This window comes from Podarcis erhardii (genome assembly GCF_964252035.2).
Source record: "Podarcis erhardii genome assembly, chromosome: 9".
NCBI classification, from domain to species: domain Eukaryota; kingdom Metazoa; phylum Chordata; class Lepidosauria; order Squamata; family Lacertidae; genus Podarcis; species Podarcis erhardii.
This window is the reverse complement of record NC_138512.1, coordinates 75,687,227-75,709,175: the sequence shown is the minus strand read 5'-3', so window position 1 is coordinate 75,709,175 and position 21,949 is coordinate 75,687,227. Positions and strand designations below refer to the sequence as shown.

Genomic DNA, 21,949 nt, shown 5'->3' with positions numbered 1-21,949 from the left:
TTGAAATGTACAGCCACTCGCTAGAATCGGCCCTCGTGGCAAAGGGACAACTTTGGGGCTACGCTGCAGAATGAACAGAGAAAGTTGGGGGGGCTATCTGTAGCGAAAGCACTTTTTGCCAGTGCTGGTGGGATTGTAACCCCCCCCCCCTGAAAATTGGGGAGGGGTGTAGAGAGGGATGGATGCATTTGTTAACTTGGGTACCGTATTTTTCGCTCTATAGGACGCACCAGACGATAAGACACACCTAGTTTTTGGAGGAGGAAAACAAGAAAAAAAAATATTCTGAATCTCAGAAGCCAGAACAGCAAGAGGGATTGCTGCGCAGTGAAAGCAGTGATCCCTCTTGCTGTTCTGGCTTCTGGGATAGCTGCGCAGCCTGCATTCGCTCCATAAGACGCACACACATTTCCCCTTCCTTTTTAGGAGGGGAAAAGTGAGTCTTATAGAGCAAAAAATTCGGTAACTCGTTTTTCCAATCTTAATTCCAGTTCTCCACATTTTCTCATCCACTTGTGATTTTTTTTTTTAAATTCACAGACATTTAAGTGCATGTTAATGTACATTTCTCCAAGTGTAATCACTTTCACAAGCAGTTTCCCTCAATATAATATGGTTTTTTTTCTGTGTTATTTTGACTGCTATTTGAGAAACGCCTTAGGGCAGCCGCAGCAGCACAACTGGACGCCTTTGTCTGCCCCAGCTGCAACAAAACATGTCTCTCCCGTATCGGTCTGTGTGGTCACAGCAGGCTCTGCAACCGTCCAACAGCTTGACCTCACTCTTATCTGCATCTGGGGCAGGTGAAGGCGTCCGGTTGTGTTGCTGCAGATGCACCAGGGCATTTATTCTCTCTGCGCTCCTCCCAGCAGTCATTCCTCCTCTGGTCGTTGTTGTGGATACACAACTTGGCTGCCTGTCTCCAGGCACTGCAGTCACCTGCAAGAATGCTCTTTAAATAGCAATAGTGTTGTCTATTAGCATTGCCTAACCTCCCTGCAAACAAATCAGAGTGAATGCCCTATTAGCAAATCTTCTGCAAGCTCCTTTAATCACATAAGGCTATATTTTCAGGTTTGCCTTGTTTTCACCTTTTAAGCAACTGAAGTTTGTTCCTGTTCGTTTTATTGATCAGATAGTCCAGCAACTTTGGGAGGGCCACAGGTTCCCCCATCCATGATATATATTTTCATCTTTCTTGCCACCCCCACTCCCCACCCCAGTATCACATTTATCCTATCCACCGAATAATTGGTCCAAGGCATGTTTAGTTGCAACATCAGTATTCAGAATTCACCAGGTGAATTTTGCACCTGGCTCCCAGCCACTTGCGACCAAGTGAAGATGTTTTTTTGGGGGGGGGGCAGGGTAGCTCCTGATGGCTCCATCATTTGGAGATCATTGGATCTGGAGTGTTTTCATAGCCTCTGACGTTTCTCTGATGAAAATAGGGACATCCCATTCCATCATGATAATTTTACTATTTGTAACCTGACCATCTGACTGGCTTGCCCCAGTCACTCTGGGCAGCTTCCAACATATAGAAAAACATAATAAAACATTAAACTTTTTTTTAAAAAAACCTTCCCTATACAGGATTGCCTTCAGACAGCTTGGGGGCTGGATAACTCCATACCTTCCAACGTTTCTCCAACGAAAACAGGGACAGCCTACTATACAGTCATACCTCGGGTTGAAGTAGCTTTGGGATGAGTATTTTTGGGATGTGCTCCATGGCGATCCAGAAGTAATGGAGCGCGTTACTTCTGGGTTTCGCCACTCGCACATGCGCAGACGCTCAAAATGACGTCAAACGTATGCGCAGAAGCGGCGAATCGCGACCCGCAGATGCGCAGACACAGGTTGCGTTCGCTTCAGGATGTGAACGGAGCTCCGGAACGGATCTAGTTCATATCCAGAGGTACCAGGATGAATCAGGAATGTCCCTGGAAAATAGGGATTGTGTTTTCACACATTAATACCACATCCTGTAGAAGTCTGTCGGTTATATTTTATCTGCACAATCGGAATGAATTTCAGGAACCAAATTGCTTTTTCTGTGCAGCCTGAGCAGGAGCAGTGAACAATGGTATAGTTAGTTGTTGTAGCTGGCCTATGACAATTGCCCCCCATGCCCTGCTCACAGTTGTGAGGAACAGCCTTACGTTATGAATGGTCCATGTCACCGTTAGGAAAAAGAGGTCGGAATTGGACTATATATATGTAGACTGTCCCTGGATCAAGGGACTTTTCATTAAGCTCTCAAAGCTCTTAGCCCGGCTCAAGGTTGCCATCTGAACTAGGCAGATGTTTAACTGAGAAGCAATCATAGCCCATCATTTGAAAAATAAGACATTAGAGCCATCTTGCCCCTAAATGGCAACCGGACATTCCGTTTTGGCAACTGCAACCTTGGTTTAAGGAGCCATTTGGCACCTAGCTTATATATCCGAGTTTCTAACACTGTTCAGCATAAGCCTTTGGGCGATGGCCCTGCATACATGCTCCTAAAATCTGACACAAGAGACCCACCAGTTGTTGCTCCTGAATAATTTGGCCTCATTCGACAGGCTCCCACCAACCACTGCTTGATCATTAAAAAGGTAAGGGGACCCTTGACCATTAGGGTCCAGTCATGACCGACTCTGGGGTTGCGGCGCTCATCTCGCTTTACTGGCTGAGGGAGCCAGCGTACAGCTTCCGGGTCATGTGGCCAGCATGACTAAGCCGCTTCTGGCAAACCAAAGCAGTGCACGGAAACGCCGCTTACCTTCCCACCGGAGCGGTACCTATTTATCTACTTGCACTTTGAGGTGCTTTCGAACTGCTAGGTTGGCAGGAGCAGGGACTGAGCAACGGGAGCTCACCCCGCCGCAGGGATTCGAACCACAGACCTTCTGATTAGGGACAGGAAATAAATTTGGTTAGGCATTTAACGTCAACCTACATATTTCTTGTCTTCCAAAACAATGTGTGAACAACCCTCTGAAATTTGCACTCCCCCAAATTTTGTGGCACAGTTCTTCAAGCAAATACTGTATATATTATGGAGAAGTGTGCTTTTAAATGTGTATGCTATGGAAACCAACATGCAAAATGCATTATATGGGGGGGTATTGCTTAAATATATACATGCATGTCAGGTACAACTGCATACCGAAATAAATATACGAGGAGAAATTTGCACCAAGATACTGGTGAATTTTTATGAGGATGATAAGAGAAAGTTGCAAACCCAATGAGGAAATGTAGAGAACTGAACTAAACTGAAAAACAGCAACGGAGACTGACAGATTCATTCATCCCTACTGATAGTTCCTTCTCTGCTCATTCTGCGTAGTGCACAAAATGTCAGCTTTTTAAAAATTGCTTATATAGAGGAAGAGGTTGGTTTTTCTTTTTAAAGAGAGGGTTCTTTTGTATTGCTTTTTCACTTAAATTGCACCAATCCAAGATGTACAGCGCATAAATCTTGTCAAAGGAGGTTTCGTAATGTTGATCATAAGGAAGGACACCCTGTACGGGGTTCTCAGCTGGCTCTTTGCACTTCCATTGTTCTCGCAGGAGCGGGGGAATAATTTCTGACCACAGAAAGGAAATGAATGCCGCTGAGTTGGTGCCCTTTCTTGTTTTGATGAAAATGCAATGCCTTGCAGGGAAGCTTCCTCCTTTAACGATAGCCGAAGATGCCTTCGCAGTAGGCACAATTGGTGTGTTTTAATATACAGTGGTCTCGGGGGGGAGTGATTTTGGCATGTAAATGACAACAGCGCTGCACAGCTAGTAAAGAATCTCTAGTGCTGCTGGATTATTGGCCTGCTTTTTAAAACGGTGATGGCCCTTTTCATAAAAATATCACGACGCTATTATTTGAAGAGAAGGAATTACAGTGGTACCTTGGTTCTCAAACTCAATCCGTACCGGAAGTCCGTTCCAAAACCAAAGCGTTCTAAAACCGAGGTGTGTTTTCCTATAGAAAGTCATGCAAAATGGATTAATCCGTTCCAGACTTTTAAAAGCAACCCCTAAAACAGCAATTGAACATGAATTTTACTCTCTAACGAGACCACTGATCCATAACATGAAAGCAGTAAACAATGTACTGCAGTCACACAATCAATCAGTAGCTGAACTGGGTTCTTCCACACAGTCACAAAAACAAAACAAAAAGAGCCGCAAAAATGCAAAATAAATAGCAAAAACAGACAGAGCTCAGCATAACACTCAAAATGGAAGTGTGGCACTCAAAACGGAGCACGTTCGGCTTCCGAAAAAAGTTCACAAACTGGAACACTTCTGGATTTGCAGTGCTTAGGTTCCAAGTTGTCTGAGTACCAAGGCGTTTGAGAACCAAGGTACCATTGTATAGAATCATAGTATTGTAAAGTCGGAAGGGACCACGAGGGTCCTCTAGTTCAACCCCCTGCAGTGCAGGAATCTTTTGGCCAATGTGGGGACTTGAACCCACAACCCTGAGATTAAGAGTCTTGCTCTCTACTGACTGAGCCATCCCAACCTGGCATCTCCAGTTACGACTTGGATAGTTCAAAACTTGAAATGGAGAGCTGCTCCCAATCCATTTAGCGAGTTAGATGGACCAGTGGCCTCACTTTCCTATGTGGGGCGTATTCCCTTAAAATAGCAGTGCTTCATTATCCAGTGACAGGGGATGATGACATTCTGGTTGGCATCTGTCTGTCTCGGGAGACAACGAAGAGTGCGCCTTTAAGGGAGAAGTCAAACTGTTGGAACTTGCAGCACCTGCTGTGGCTGCAGAGACCGATGTGGAAGAGACGTGTTTTGTTGCAGCTGGGGCAGAGGAAGGCGTCCAGTTGTGCTCCTGCAGATGCATCACAGTGTTTCTTCTCTCTGTGCTCCTCCCAGCAGAGGAGCTGAGCCTCTTGGGCTTGCCGACTCGAAGGTCGGTGGTTCAAAGCCCCACGACGAGGTGAGCTCCCATTGCTCTGTCCCAGCTCCTGCCAACCTAGCAGTTTGAAAGCACACCAGTGCAAATAGATAAATAGGTACCGCTGCGGCAGGAAGGGAAATGGTGTTTCCGTGCTCTCTGGTTTCCGTCACAGTGTCCCGTTGCACCAGAAGTGGTTTAGTCATGCTGGCCACATGACCTGGAAAGCTGTCTGTGGACAAACACTGGCTCCCTGGGCCTGAAAAGCGAGATGAGCTCTGCACCCTATAGTCGCCTTTGACTGGGCTTAACTGTCCAGGGGTCCTATACCAGCAGTCATTTCTCCTCTGGTCACTGCTACACATTTTGACATTGCAAATGACGCTGTGCCCATAGCCTTGGTATGGCCCCACTCACCATTTGCCTATGGCTTCAGGTCCTGTCTATTATTATTATTATTATTATTATTATTAGTTATATACCACTTACATGCAGAAATGGCTCTTGGGAGTTTACAAATATGAAATCGACAGGATATTGGACTTGGGCCAGTGACTTTTCTCATGTTCTTATGCATATTAATTCTCATTACCTTCCCGGAACCATGGGACAAATCTGATTTGGTGGGTACTATGACAGCTATTCTCTGCGCCCCCTCCCTCAACTCAAAATAATAATGTCACACAATCTTTACTTCTGTCCTCTGTCTCCCAACATGCCACAACTGCAGCCACTTTCGAACTTGCTGGATTGCTTCCAATAAATATTTTTTCTTCCTCCTAAGAAGAGTTCTGTTAGGAAAGAGCATTGTGAGCTTTGGGTGTTTCCAGGAGGAGGCTGTAAGCACACCTTGCCCAATGCAACCAGGAAACCCAAGAATTACTTGGAATTTTAATCTGGGTAAGGAATGCATTCCTTTTTCTGGCTGCTTCACCTTTTGTTTCGTATTACTGTTGCCAAGTCATTTTTCACTGGCATGCAGGATGTTCCTCGCCTGAAACTACCCACGGCAGCCAAGATATCAAGCCATACTAGTTCTTGAGAACTGTAAGAGAGACAAATGCACACACATATTTTGTTATAGGAAATCCTAACCGTGTGTGGTGGAAATGTGTCTGCGTCAACTGAAAAGCTCATTTTTCTTTTTCCTGATTACTTACATTGGACTTTAACTTCTGTCGGCTTGGTTTTTAAAAGGAAACCGGCCCTTAAAGAAGGCTGGATCCAATGTGCCGTATTTTCCGGCGTATTAGATGACTGGGCGTATAAGGCAATGCCCAACTTTTCCTGATAAAATATAGAGTTTGGGATATACTCGCCGTATAAGACTACCCCTGCCTGCAGACAACTAGAGGCAGCCCCCCAACCTAAAGCTCACCAAGCACCGCCCACCAAGTGCCACCAGGGCGTGCACCCCTCCACTACCTCTGTTGTCGCAGCAGCAGCAGCCCGAGGCGAGGCGAGGCAAGCGCATAGCGGGGCAGCTCTTACCATCCTTCTGCCCATCGCCGTTCCAAGCCAGGCGTGAGACGATGCCCCCTCTTGGCCCTTGCCCCTGTACTGCCTGCTATCTGGCAGTCCCCATGGTGGCAGGGCAGGTGAGCGAGCGAGCGAGAGGGCAAGGGTTTGGAACGGGGTGGGTGGGAAGTGTCGTTGCCGGTTCTTCTTCTCCGCTGCTGCTGCTGCTTGCAAATCCTTTTGAGTTTGGGCGCTCCTCCCCGGCTGCAGCCTCTCGAGCCTGCAAGCGCTGCCTGGCTGCCTCCTGCGCAACCATCGCCGTGCAGGTTAACTCTCTCCAGCCCGCAGCCACCACCTGCCACAACCATACTCTGCATATAAGGCGACCCCCGACTTTGGAGAAGATTTTCCAGGGTTCAAAAGTTGTCTTATACGCCAGAACATACGGTATTTGCTAGCCCTTCACCAGCAGGCCCCAGGGTGGGTTACATGAATTTAAAATTCCAACTTGAAAACAGTTAAAACTGAATTAGCCTATGGCAGGAGCAGGAAATCTGTGTCTCTCCAAATGTTGCAGAACCACAACACCCATCTTCCCTCACCGTTGGCCAGATTGGCTGGTGCTGATGGGAGCTGTAGTCAGGGGTGGGCAAATAATACATCCCTTCTGGTTTGTCTCAGTTCCTCACCTTTCTCTTCTTAATTTCAGTTCTCCACATTTCCTCACCAGTTTGCAATGAAAACATGTAGCTCTCATGAAAATTCATTGGTGTGAATTTATTCCAATATGCACATTTTTGCGAAGCTCCCCCCCCCCCCAATATTTATGCATTTCAGTACGTTGTTTTCACAAATGCATGGACTGCTGTACATACTTTACCCTAATAAATGTCTTTGGCTTTTGCGTCTTTCTTGGTTGGAGAGCATCACTACAAAATTCAGTGAATTTCGGATGGCTTCATGTTTGCTTCACACAGTGTTTCAGAAAGCGTAGATTAGGTAGATTTGCCTTTGAATGCAAATGGATCTGAATTTCTCTCCCCCCCCCCCCCGCTTCTAATCCCACAATTGTCAGAAGTTGGCTAACGCTGATGCGAGTTGGACCTCGGCTCCGCACCCCCTGGCTTATGCAAACCAAAACTGGGCATTTTTAGAAAGTTCTGGCTCCCTTCTGCCTGTGAGCAGCCGTGTTCCATGCAGGGGGCTGGGACTGAGGAGGAAACTGCACTTTCAGACACATTTTCGTTCTTGCTGCAAAGAACATGCAAAGAGAAGAAGATCACTTTCTCTTTCTGTCTGTCTCTCGGAGTTTGGGTGCAATTTTGGGTTTTCGTTGAATCATGGTTGGGAGGGACCCAGTGCCCAGCCCGCTGCAATGCAGAGATCGCCATCATTTCCCAACAATTGGGATAGCTCTGTTGGTAGTGCAGGACATACTTGTCCTCAGGGTTACGGGTTGGAGCCCCATTGTGCTGGGCATGGGGGTAACCCGTGAAACGCGGTCCAGGACCAGTCCAGAATCCAAAGGTTCCGCTGGGAGTCAGTCTGACGGGGCCAAGGCAGGAAACCAGGCAAGGACAGGTACAGGATCTCAGGCAGGAACTGGCATAAAGCAATGTTGCTCCCGCAACCTGGGGAGGGGTCCAACAGCCTTTTATTTTTGTCGGGGTACCTGCCGGTCCTGATCCCCCGGTGACTCACCTCCCTGTCTCGCCCGAAGGCGAGCACTCCTCCTGCGAGTACTCAGGTCTCTCCTTCTCTCAGACCTCAGTCTCTGCAGCTCGGGAGACGTTGGTGGGTTACTAGACCCAGGGACTGCCTCAGCCTCCCCTGACCCAACTGGTAGTGGAGCAGCTGTAAGTGATGGCCCTGCTGAAGGCAACCAGGTCATCCCCGCACCTGGAGCCAGGGCAGGCTCAGGCCCCTGACTCAGCCCAGCTGGTGCTTGTTGCAGGGGAACCTGTGCAGACTGGGACTCTTCAGGGTCAGGCCCCAAACTTGGTTCAGATGATGCCTGAGGCAAAGGATCCGGTGCGGACTTCGACTCCTCTGGTTCCAAGCCTGAGTCCCAGGCCATCACACCGACATTGGGCAAAAATATTCTTGGACTAGATGATCCATGGGGTCCCTTCCAACTGCGATTCTGATCTCCGTCATTTCCCACAGACACAGGGAAATGCAGGAAGCAGGCAAGGCTGGAGAAATGTTTCTGGACCACGGACAGCTCCGAATGAGCAACGAGCTCTGATAAAAGTTGGGAGTTGACTGAGGCAGAGGCTAAACGCTCCGGAGATCGCCTCTTCCAGGCTGCAACTCCTTGTTAGAGAGCTTCAGAATCTGAAAGGGTCTAGTCTCTGAACTGAAAACTCCTCCTTCGTTCCATAGCCTCCCTGCATGCACAGGGCAGACACCAGGAAATCGGGGGGGGGGGGGGAATCTAGATCTGACCGATGGGTGGCATGATCAGAGTATCCTTGGATTACATTTGGCCAATAATGCTGCTCGCCCCAAAATGGAAAGAAGCAGAAGTCGCAGCAAAGGAAGAATGGATGCAAAAACTTACGGAATGTGCAGAAATGGTGAAACTCACAGGAAGGATAAGAAAGCAAGATAACAAACTTTTTTTAAAAAAAAAACGGAATGGAAATGGTTTTTCGAATACTTACAGATAAATTGCAAACAGGTAAAAACATTGGCAGGATTATCGTAATAACCCGCAGTTTCATAAGAGTTTATATTTAGGTAATTAAATGAGTGAATTAAATGAATTTGGATATGCAGAAGATTTTAAAAAATAAGGAACCGCAGAAAAAGGGGGAAGGAAGTCAAACTTCGAAACGTTAACATGATTGTGGAAATTAATGATAGGTATAAATTTGGAAAGTGTAAATTAAAACTAAAAAAAAAATACATTTGCCCATATTTCATAGAATTGTAGAGTTGGAAGGGACCCGGAGGGTCATCTAGTCCAGCCCCCTTGCAATGCAAGAATATCAGCAAAAGCATCCAACCTCTGCTTAAAATAACAAGATCTCATTAAATCTACACATCATTCCCTTGGAGTTCATAAAGATGACAAGTAGGAAGAGAACAGAGCTTTGATGGATTTGCGTCTCCTACTTTTCTGGCTGTTAACTAAAGGATGAGAGACTGCGGCTGTTATTTGCGCGACTACAGAGAAGGCGAATGTAGACATTAATGAGCAGTATAACTAGTGATAAACACCTCTAGGAAGAGAGAAATACCTCATTAAGGACTTCTTTTTTAGGCAGGGGCGCGCGAATGGGCTTTATTGGTACGTACCTTGGATCATTACAGGCCTAACAAAATTAATACTTGTGGATATTTCGGCATACTAGGGCAAATAAATAAATGAATCACAAAATGGCGGGCAAGCTTTTGAAGAAGCCACCTTCCTAGGGGTGCAGCAATAAAACTGCAGGCACATTTTCAAACCTAAGCAGGGTCTGGTCCAGTTTCAAATTGGATGGGAGACCACGCGTTGGGATTCCTGCATGGCAAGGGGTTGGATTGGATGACCCTTGGAGTCCCTTCCAGTTCTGTGATGTTATGCCAGGTGTCACAGTCCTGTCGACTGGCGATCGAAGTCCTGGCTAAGGACGTTGGGACCGGGGGCAAGATGGCGGGTCCTTTCCAGCTCTACGAGACGATGATTCTAGTATTCTACGAAATGTGTCTGTTTACCAGGAATGCATTTCATGAGCCTCGACAGGGCAGACACAGCACACTGGTTTCATGCTAGTTGCAGTCACTGCTTTCTGTTGCCTTCTCTCCACAATCCAAAGCCTTGGTTTTGATCAGGGAAGCCCCTTAGTTCCAGCACCTCTCCGGTGGGTGCCAATTTTTTTTAAGATAATAATATCTATATTCCACCCTTCACCAGAAGATCACAGGGCGGTTTACAGTGTAAAACCACAAAAATGCATGGCACAACATCAACGAGAACAACCAACACCCGCCAGTCCCGAAGAGTCATCTGCTGCCCATTTCGTGCCGCTCTTCCCATTTCTGAATTAGCATGAAATCAGTACATTCATCTTCCATAGGAGAAAAACATGCATGGCCCACAAGAGCTTTGATGAAAAAATCCTGTGTAGACCAAGGAGCAGGAACGAGAGTCCAGAAGCCAGGAGTCTGAGGGTCAGGAAGCAGGGAGTCACGAAGTTAAGGGTCCGAGGGTCGAGAAGCAAGGAGTCAAGAAGCCGAGGTCTGAGGCTTGAGAAGCAAGGAGTCAAGAAGCCGAGGTCTGAGGCTTGAGAAGCAAGAAGCCAAACACAGCAAGGCAGGAAGAGTGTGGCTGTGGCAAAGAGCTGAAGGGAAATGCTGACCTTATATCCCTTCCTGGCTCTTGCCACCAGGTGTAGTGAGTTACCAATTGGCCTCACCTGTGCGGCCGTGCCTTGCCTCTTCAGAACAAACTTAGGAAGGCCTCTGTTCTGCGAAGCCCTACTGGTCACAGGGCCTGGCTCCTGCACGAACTCCTGACACCAGGGGTGGGTGAGGTCAGAGACGAGGGGGTGGGCCAAGGAATGCAATGCTTACCTTTGTACAAGAGGAGGCTGGTTTTGACTAACACACCCCTCTCCATCCTTCGCTCAGGCCAGCAAGAGACATTATCAGAGTTTGACACATCCCATTCTGGAAAAAAACAACATTCAAGGGGTTTGTATAAAAAGACCAGAGACGGGTGTGTCTGGGAAGGGGGGGCAGCCTGGGGGTGGTCCCAGGGCCAGAGAGAAAGAGAGAAAGACAGGTTTGGGGGTCCACATTTGCCCTCCAGGCCGGAGGACCAAGTACGTTCTAGGCTTGGATATCTTTCGGAGTCATCTAAGGTTCTACAGCCTTGGGAGTTTTCAAAATGTTCTTGTCAACATCATGACAACAAATACAGCAGGATTAGGAGGGGGGGAAAAACAAAAAATCCCAGGAACTCACGATCTGCTTTGGAGAGACGGAAGAAAGGGGAGAGATGATTTCCTCAATAAAAGTACACTGTCTCGTGTCAGCGCTTCCACTTAAGAAATCACTATTCACTCTGTTGTCCTTCTGTGCTGGATTTTGTGAGCAGCGTCAAAGTGTGTAATTGTTATTGCCTAGCAACTTCAATCCCACCCTCCAGCTACTGCCCCATTCAGCGAAGGGCTCTTCATTTTAATTGTAATTCGCATCAATTTGTTTCGTGTTAAGGCAGGTCAGTGATTTCTGCCCCCCGCTGCCGAAATAGCTTGGCGCCGTTCAATCTTCAGACATTAAACTGATTTCACCTCTGTAATGCAGGAATCTTCTGCCCAAGATGGGATTCGAACTGACAGTCCTGCGATGAAGAAGTTTCATTCTCTGCCTTGAAATGCAAATGTTTTATTTACTTATTTGCTGGATTTGTATACTACGCTTTACCTGAAGATCAGATAAAAAGTGCAAAACGAAAACACAAAAATACAGAATGAAATGAAAGCAAAACAAACCAATAACACACACACACACCCCCCGACACATTTAAAAGGCCATAGACGCCGAACGGCTGGTTGTAGAGAAATGCTTTTGCCTGGCGCCTAAAAATATGCAATGAAAAATGGCGTCTTCCTTTAGGCTATTTTTGTTGGGATCAAGGAGGGAGAGATTTTTTAAAATTTCATTTTAAATACTCGCTGCCTGTTGTGGTGCCAAGATTGTTCAGGGCTCTTGGGTGCCAGTTACATTAAATTAGGAATGTGCGTATTCATTCCATTCGAGCAGCTAGCCTCAAATCTACTTTGACCCCTAAACACGAGGGTTTATTTCCTCCCACCACTCCCCAGACATCAGTAGGGCACTAGCTTCCTTGCCCCAAGTCTTCAAGATGGGGCGAGGCACAAGGAAGACTAAATAGCGTCGGCGCATAGTAACAACTTTCAGGTTTGCTAATGACTGTTGCAAGAACTCGTCACATAAGCACCTGACGATACTATTCAAATGACGCCCATTTTAATAAATGGGGGCAGCGAGTTTGTCATTGCAGCCCAGGGCGTTCTCTTCTGCTGGAAGTCTGCCACACCTTGTTTCAATGATCTCTGAGCACAGTCGTGCCAAGGTCTTGCACAGCTGCCTTCAGGTATCGTGTTTCGAAGTGTGTTCTAGTGCATGTGCATTTGATGGTTATTGTGATGCGCTGGGTGTCTTCGAGGACACGCTCCAAGACCTGCAGCTGCGAAAGGATGCTGACAAGCTGGAAGGTGTGCAGAGGAGGGCAACCAAGATGATTAAGGGTCTGGGAACCAAGCCTGATGAGGAATGCTTGAAGGAGCTGGGTATGTTTAGCCTGAAAAAGAGGAGACTGAGAGGAGATATGAGAGCCATGTTCAAATATCTCAGGGGCTGTCACATGGAAGAGGGAACAAGTTTTTTTTTTTTACTCCTGCTCTGGGGGGTAGGACTCAAACCAATAGCTTCAAGGTACAGTGGTACCTCGGGTTAAGTACTTAATTCGTTCCGGAGGTCCGTTCTCAACCTGAAACTGTTCTTAACCTGAAGGACCACTTTAGCTAATGGGGCCTCCTGCTGCCGCTGTGCTGCCGGAGCACGATTTCTGTTCTCATCCTGAAGCAAAGTTCTTAACCCGAGGTACTATTTCTGGGTTAGTGGAGTCTGTAACCTGAAGTGTATGTAACCCGAGGCACCACTGTACAAGGAAGGACTAAACAGCTCAGGACCGCAATACCTCAAGGACCGCCTCTTTCCATATGAACCTACCCGGACCCTGAGATCATCTTCTGAGGCCCTTCTTTGTGTGCCTCCTCCTCGAGAGATCTGGAGGGTGGCAACACGAGAACAGGGCCTTCTCTGCAGTGGCTCCCTGTCTGTGGAATGCTCTCCCCAGGGAAGTTCGCCTGGTGCTTTCATTATACACCTTTAGGCGCCAGGCAAAAATGTTCCTTTTTAACCAGGCCTTTGGTTGATCTGTTTGACATCTTATGCCCTTTTAAAATGTGGGCTGTGTGTGTTATTGGGTTGTTGTTTTTATTCTGATTATATATGTTATTGTAATGGTTCTAGGGGTTGCTCGTGCGTAAGTCGTCGCCACACCTGGCTGAGTTACCTGGGTGAACCCTATTCTGTCCGGACAGCCACTCATCCGTGGCTGTCTCAATCGCTGGCAGAATCCGTCAGTGGGCGTTTCTTGAACTTCTTCCAGCAAAGAAGCTCTTTGACGCCTAGTCTCCTCCTACTCTCCCTGCGCGGAAGCCTTCTGCGCAGGGAGGGTGTGGGCAGCGGAGGACCCGTGCTCTCCCCGCTGGTCTCCGGCAAGGAGTGATGGAGCCACCTCGTCGATTCCCCCATCTGCCCCCCTTCTCCACTGGTGCTACGCTGAATCCCTTCCCCACAAGGTGGGCTGCTTCTCTCCCTCCCGGGAAGTTCTCCAGAACCCCTCTGAAGCCCTCCCTCTCCCTCTGGCTCCGGTGGCAGTTCCCTGACAGTTGTCATCTTCACAGTTGTGAACTCCCCTGAGACCTCAGGGTATAGGGCAGTATATAAACTCAATAATAATAATAATAAACGTCAGGAAGAACTTTCTGACGGTAGGAGCTGCTGGAAAGTGGAACAGACTCCCTTGGAAAATGGTGGACTCTCCTTTGTTGGAGGTTTCTAAGCAGAGGCTGGATGGCCATCTCTCATGGATGATCTAGCTGAGATTCCTGCATTGCAGGGGGTTGGACTAGATGACACTTGGAGTCCTTTTTCCTTTAGTAAATCCGTATATGTAGCCCAATTTTGTTCCATGTTTTTCTTTTTTACCGTTATCGCTTCTAAAGGTGAAATCCACCAGGGTGTCTTAGGTTCCAGTAATTCCTTGTACTTTACCCATACTCTATATATTGGTTTCCTTATGATGTGATTAAGAAATCCCCTGTGGATTTTCACCTTTTCATATCTTAAATAAGCATGCCACCCATAGGTAAAAGGGACCCCTGACTCTGGAGCTGCATGCTCATCTCGCTCTGTAGCCCAAGGGAGCCGGCATACAGCTTCCGGGTCATGTGGCCAGCATGACTAAGCTGCTTCTGGCGAACCAGAGCAGCACACAGAAACGCCGTTTACCTTCCTGCCAGAGTGGTACCTATTTATCTACTTGCACTTTGACGTGCTTTCAAACTGCTAGGTTGGCAGGAGCTGGGACCGAGCAATGGGAGCTCACCCTGTCACGGGGATTTGAACCACCGACCTTCTGATAGGCAAGTCCTAGGCTCTGTGGTTTAACCCACAGCGCCACCCTTCCAAACCCAATAGGTCTCCATCTTGTAATCTTATCCATTCTTTCAACCAATCTAAGCAGACTGAGTCATAGTACAAATTTAGGTCAGGTTGAAGTCCTTTCCAGCTCTACTATGATTCTAATATTCTATGAAATGTGTATCTGAAGAAGTGTGCATGCACACGAAAGCTCATACCAAGAACTAACTTAGTTGGTCTTTAAGGTGCTACTGGAAGGAATTTTTTTATTTTGTTTTGTCTATGAAATATGTCTGTTTACCAGGAATGCATTTCATGAGCCTCGGCAGGGCAGACACAGCACACTCGTTTCATGCTAGTTGCAGTCACTGCTTTCTGTTGCCTTCTCTCAACAATCCCCAAGCCTTGGTTTTGATCGGGGAAGCCCTTTAGTTCCAGCACAGGTGGGTGCCATTGCCGTTCTAAGAGAACAGGAGAGGTGTTCATGGCGAGTTCTGGCACTTCTTCTTCTTGGTAACATAATAATATCTATATTCCACCCTTCACCAGAAGATCACAGGGCGGTTTACACTGTAAAACCACAAAAATGCATGGCACAACATCAACGAGAACAATCAATACCCCCCAGTCCCAAAGAGTCCTCTGCTGCCCATGTCGTGCCGCTCTCCCCTTTTGTGAATTAGCATGAAATCAGTTCTGCACTCAATAGCTGGCATTCATCTTCTATAGGGGAAAAACATCCTTGGCCCATAAGAGCTTTGATGGAACAATCCTGTGTAGACCAGTTTTGTCGTGGTGAGACTTAAACGAAACCACAGGGTTTAAAATTTTTATTTCTGGAAGTTTCAGCTTTAGGCTGAGCTTGCACAGAAGTGGGATCGTTCTGCATTCATGGGAGCTTTTGATTCCGGAGTGTCAAGCCGTTCAGAGTGCATTTAAATAGTTCCTCACTTAAAACAGTTGATGGTGCTCAAGCGATCGCTGCCATCATTCACTCCCCAGAACCACAAGCACTCTGCGCTCTTGCCTCTAGCAGAACACAATCTGAATATATTATGTAGTCTAAGGATCCGTGTGATTTGCTGGCAGTCTTGTGCTGTTGTTTATTTATATTTATTCAGTTTATATATTGCCCTTTATCAAAAGATCCCAGGGTGGTGTACAACATGAAAAACACATTGCAGAACTTCAGTGATAAAAAACATAACAAAAGGCATATTGAGAGAAAGCATAATAATGATAAAATAGTCACACACACTTTCACAGGCTATAGATTATTTAATATTCCTGGAGAAAGAGGAATGTTTTTGCCTGAAACCTAAGGACGTGCAATGGTGGTGCCAGGCAAGCTTCTCTGGGAGGAGCGTTCCACAACTGGGGGGCCACCACAGAAAAGGCCCAGCTCTTTAAAGAAGTTGTAGGCCAGCCCAGTTCATAGTAGAAGCCGTGGTAGAAGCTGACAAAGTGGTGTAGGACAGAGCTGAAGCTCATACTATGGTGTGTGTGTGTGTGTGTGTGTGTGTGTGTGACTGACTAACGTGGCTCTCTAGATGTTGCTGGACTGCAACTCCCATCACCCCCCCCCCCTGCATGGGCTAGTAGCCAAGGATGATGGGAGTTGTAGTCCGGCCACGTGGGGAAGCTCAGAGGTGAGCCACTGCTGCAATAAAGGACGAAGGAGGCGAAATCGGGGTCTCAGTCTAAGTCCGCTGGATCAGGCCAGACCTGGTTCTTTCGCATTGTGCCCTTCAATATCGGGTGCCAGGTACGAGCAAAGCATAGTAACGGCACAATATTCATTGCCATTTGGGTTGGTTGGCAACAGTTACGTTAAATGTAAAGGTAAAGGGACCCCTGACCATTAGGTCCAGTCGTGACTGACTCTGGGGTTGTGGCGCTCATCTCTCTTTATTGGCCGGGGAGCTGGCATACAGCTTCCGGGTCATGTGGCCAGCATGACTAAGCGGCTTCTGGTGAACCAGAGCAGCGCACGGAAACGCCGTTTACCTTCCCGCCAGAGCACTACCTATTTATCTACTTGCACGTGCTTTTGAACTGCTAGGTTGGCAGGAGCAGGGACCGAGCAATGGGAGCTCACCCCATCGCAGGGATTCGAACCACCGACCTTCTGATAGGCAAGTCCTAGGCTCTGTGGTTTAACCCACAGTGCTACCCGCGTCCCTAACAGTTATGTTACAAAGGCTTATTTCATTTAAAAACAATTGGTACCAGATCTTAAGTCATAAATGTCATCGGCATGCATCAGCAGAGCAGGACTTCAGCATCGTTGCTTATGAAGGCAACCATCCTGGTCTCCAGACCTAAATTGTTTTCAGCAATGCATGCGCAGTTCCGATGCACTTTCTTAAGATGAAATATGTCATGTGGAATGAGAGGAATTGAGAACCTACAGTGCTGTTCTTTCAACGAGTTGGGGAAGCAAAACCTTCTGATTCTCTCCCACCCTCTTTTTAAAAAATGCTTTCCGACACACATCCCCTTCTTGATTCAGTGTCGTTTGAGGCTGGCATGTACCAAGTGTTTTCTGCGTTCTGTATGCTGCTTCCGACCTGTCAGCAGCTGTTAAAGCTGTGACAGCGAGATAAAAGGCGACGTTCTGAAGTATGAAGGTTTCTCGAAACCACATCCCAGGCTCTGACAATTATTGTTTTCAATGTTCGGAAGTAGAATTCAGCAGAGCTCGCACACGGCTCTGAGTTGCACATGACTGGCAGATCTGCTTTGTGGGCATTGGCTGAGGATGAGGACGGTTCTTGGCTTCTCGGGTCCATCTTTTGGCACGGAAGATGGCTTGGCAAGTTAGGCTGCCTCTCGCTGTTTGGGGCACACGCTCTGGTCGCCAGTTGCAACCGTCATGCGCCGTGGGTCCCAGCGCTCCCTGACACGATGTTCGTGACAATATCGGGTAAAGTGAAATCCCTCCCATTTTTCAATATTTGTGTGTGAGTGCGTGAGAGAGAGAGAGAGAGAAGTAATTTGAACAAAAAAATAGTGACATGCTTTTCGTTCTGAAAAACAAAACCAATGTTTGTGTGTGTTTCAGTAACTGGGGCATGACTCTGTTTTCCCCCTCTGGTTGTGGTGCTCAACAGGAGAGTGCTCTTGTGCTGTGGCTTCCAGGTGCAATTAAGGCTATTTTCAAGCATCCTTTTTGCTTCTGCCGAATATGCGCCGTGCCTCTGCACTTTATGTTTAAGAGCAGGAAATCTTGGACTCGGAGCCTCTTATTGTCCCTCCGTACATCTGAGCGTTTAAAAATAACTACCCTCCTTATCTAGCGAAGGATGCCTCCGGCAATAGCAGGAATGCATTCCCTCGGTTTGAGTCATAGCGAAATAGCACGGAGGGAAAGAGAAAGGAGATGTTGACAAGGAGACCCTGGATGGCGAAGCTTTAAATTCAGCTCTTGCACGAGAGAATAAGCAATACGGCTTTGGATGAGATTTACGTTTTTCTCTTAGTGAGAGCTGCTTTCCGAGCATCTGTTGACGTATTCTGCCTTGAACGAAGGAAGCTTTATATAACCCACTTGAGCTGGGGCACTTTCGTTGCTCCTTTCATTCTTTGCAGCCCGGAAAGCAGAAGTTCTGTGAGATGCACGCCGCAACCCCAGAGTCATCCGCCACAGGACCTAATGGTCAGGGGTCCCTTTACCTTTATCTTACATTTCCTTGAGAGCATCTGTTCCAAGGAGGAACTCGCTTTTCAATCAGCTGCTTCACCTGTTCCTACCAAAAACTTAAGCCCACCATTTCCCAACTGAACATTAAAGGTAAAGGTAAAGGGACCCCTGACCATTAGGTCCAGTCATGGCCGACTCTGGGGTTGTGGCGCTCATCTCGCTTTACTGGTCAAGGGAGCCGGCGTACAGCTCCCAGGTCATGTGGCCAGCATGACTAAGCCGCTTCTGCGAACCAGAGCAGCGCACGGAAACACCATTTACCTTCCCGCTGGAGCGGTACCTATTTATCCACTTGCACTTTGACGTGCTTTCGAACTGCTAGGTTGGCAGGAGCAGGGACCGAGCAACGGGAGCTCACCCCGTCATAGGGATTCGAACCGCCAACCTTCCGATTGGCAGGTCCTAGGCCCTGTGGTTTAACCCACAGCGCCACCCGTGTCCCTGTGACGCACTGGGGATTGTACAAAAAGAACTGAACATTAGTAATTATTTTGGTCCTGTGTTGTGGATCAGATCTTGACAGATAACATATCTTTGGACCAGTTCCTATTTCTAATGCCCTGCAAAGACTTGGTTTATCTTTTACAAATATAAGAATGCAGAATCTGGATGGATGCAGATGCACACACATCAGTCTCTACTTCTGTTTTCCTCTTCGGTCTGAACTCTGCTGCCTGAGGAATACAAAGTTCAAACTTGCAAAGCTTTTAGTGGGCTATGTAAGCGATTTATTTTTATCTTACATCTGAAATATAAGGGCCTTTTGATTTTGTTAGCTTGGTTCATAATACCGAAAGCAGAAAGGTATTTTGTCACTTCTAAAGAGGAACGAATGGTATTATGACTAGGATAGAAAAAGGAATTGGGCCTTGTTTGCATTTGGCTGCAAATCTAATTAATCCATGTGTCCTGAAGCGGTATGTGAACCAAAATGCAACTATTCTTCAAAATCTGCACTTCTGTAACCATAAAAAATGTGCATATTATGGGAATGTGTGCTTAAGAATGCATATATTAGTGAGAAAAACATAGGAAGATGCACTGTATTAGGGGAAATCACTTGCAAAATCTGCACGTTGGGCAAAATTGCCAAGAAAAATATGTGTGTTAGGATTAATGGATGCTAAAGCACTGAGGAATCTCTGGGAGGATTTTAAATAAAACATTCAGAAAGTGATGCAGAAATGAGGCAAATGGAGCCTATGTTTGAAAAATGAGAAAAGAAAATGGACAGATCCACACTATAAACATTTGTGAACGAGGGTGCGCTTCTGAGAAAGTGGACTCCGGTCAGCAGAAACGTTTGCCGTAATAAATTTATTGTGCCTTTTAAGATGCCTCAAGACTCTTGACTGGTTTGGCAGCTGTAGACCAGCAGAGCTACCTTTCTGGAAATTGGGGGAAAGCAAAGTTCTCTTCTGGGGAGAGATGCAGTTGCGCTGCTAGATAAGGAATATACAAAACAAAATAAAAAAATTCCTTCCAGTAGCACCTTAAAGACCAACTGAGTTAGTTCTAGGTATGAGCTTTCGTGTGCATGCACACTTCTTCAGATACACTTCTGAAGAATACACTTCTTCAGATACACTTCTGAAGAATACACTTCTGAAGAAGTGTGCATGCACACGAAAGCTCATACCTAGAACTAACTCAGTTGGTCTTTAAGGTGCTACTGGAAGGAATTTTTTTATTTTGTTTTGACCATGGCAGACCAACACGGCTACCTATCTGTAAAAGGAATATACAGACAGCTTTGACACTGGTAATCATGTTGTGTGGATGCCTGATGATCGTCTTCCAAAGCAACTACTCTATTCTGAACTTAAAAATGGAAAGCGTAATGCTGGTGGTCAGCAAAAGAGCTTTAAAGACTGTCTCAAGGCAAATCTAAAAATATGTAGTGGTATCTTGGGTTACAGATGCTTCAGGTTACAGATTCCGCTAACCCAGAAATAGTACCTCAGGTTAAGAACTTTGCTTCAGGGTGAGAACAGAAATCGTGTGGTGGCAGCGGGAGGCTCCATTAGCTAAAGAACAGTTTCAGGTTAAGAACGGACCTCCAGAATGAATTAAGTTCTTAACCCGAGGTACCACTGTAGTATAATCACCGACAACTGGGAAGCACTGGCCTGCGAGCGCTCCAATTGGACAACAGCCTTTACCAAAGGTGTCATGGGCTTTGAAGACACTTGAACTCAGGACGAAAGGGAGAAATGTGCTAAGAAGAAGGCACACCTGGCAAATCCACACCGTGATCAGCTCCTGCCCGGAAACCAATGTCCCCACTGTGGAAGGATGTGTGGATCCAGAATTGGCTTCCACAATCACTTATGGACTCACAATTAAGACCATGTTCATGGAAGACAATCTTACTCAGCTATGAGTGATCGCCAAAGAAGAATAAATGCAGACAGCATATGCAAGAACATTGAACCCCACATGGTATCTGAAACCCTCTTGCGGTCAAAGCTCTCCAATACAAACACACATGTGGAATAGTTGCGATGGAATCATAGAATAGAATCATAGAATCATAGAGTTGGAAGAGACCACAAGGGCCATCGAGTCCAACCCCCTGCCAAGCAGGAAACACCATCAGAGCACTCCTGACATATGGTTGTCAAGCCTCTGCTTAAAGACCTCCAAAGAAGGAGACTCCACCACACTCCTTGGCAGCAAATTCCACTGTCGAACAGCTCTTACTGTCAGGAAGTTCTTCCTAATGTTTAGGTGGAATCTTCTTTCTTGTAGTTTGGAACCATTGCTCCGTGTCCGCTTCTCTGGAGCAGCAGAAAACAACCTTTCTCCCTCCTCTATGTGACCTCCTTTTATATATTTGAACATGGCTATCATATCACCCCTTAACCTCCTCTTCTCCAGGCTAAACATGCCCAGCTCCCTTAGCCGTTCCTCATAAGGCATCGTTTCCAGGCCTTTGACCATTTTGGTTGCCCTCCTCTGGACACGTTCCAGTTTGTCAGTGTCCTTCTTGAACTGTGGTGCCCAGAACTGGACACAGTACTCCAGGTGAGGAAGCATCTTTGCCTGCCTGCTATGCCAAAAAGCTCTGTGTACTAACAGACGGTAGTGGCTGCTGGGGCACACGGCGTAATAAAATTTGGCCGGAAACGTGATGTTCTGCTAGGCTAATGACCTGTGAAAGTATGGAAGAGGGGCTCTGGTGGTTGTTAAGTGCTGCAACGGAGAAGGAAACCAAGGATGGGTACGGAAGGCAAGGCTGGAGCCAAGAGATTCTTGCTTTTGCTGCTCGACTCCGCAGATCCCGTTCTGCAGCATTCCCTTGACAGTTGAATGGGACCCTTCTCCTGCGGTTCCAGCACCTGGGAGGTGGCTCCAGCCCTGGGGATGTGCCGTGGGGTCAGGGCGTGTGGAAAGGGCTTCCTGATAAACCGGGGCCTTTGGCGTCGGAGCCAAGTCCACGATTCTGCCGTGCGACGGTGGGAAAATAGCTGTGGGCGCTCTGACATGGAGTGTCTGCTTTGAGTTGTTCCAAAAATAGCTTGTTCAGGCCTTGAGTCTTTCCAAGGGGACTGGAGGCAGCAGGAAAAGGCAAACGAAACTATCGAAGGGGCTTCCCTGCATGGACAGGTAGCAAAGTTTGGGGCTTTTTTTAATTTAGAGAGAAGGGAAGT

General features: G+C 47.0%; 1 protein-coding gene across 4 annotated transcripts in view; it reads left to right on the top strand.

Annotated features, from left to right (window-relative positions):
• Nucleotides 1-21,949, top strand: part of SLC4A11 (solute carrier family 4 member 11) — a 252,993-nt gene that overhangs the window by 37,010 nt on the left and 194,034 nt on the right. For 2 of the 4 annotated variants that reach the window (XM_081876739.1, XM_081876738.1), the window contains exon 1: nucleotides 17,185-17,519. The exons of the other annotated variants lie outside the window; for them this stretch is intronic. In XM_081876739.1, the coding sequence (XP_081732865.1) occupies nucleotides 17,318-17,519 (202 nt within the window). In that variant the 5' untranslated portion in view covers nucleotides 17,185-17,317. Of the gene's footprint in view, nucleotides 1-17,184; nucleotides 17,520-21,949 lie in introns of those variants that run through there. 4 annotated transcript variants of the gene reach the window in all.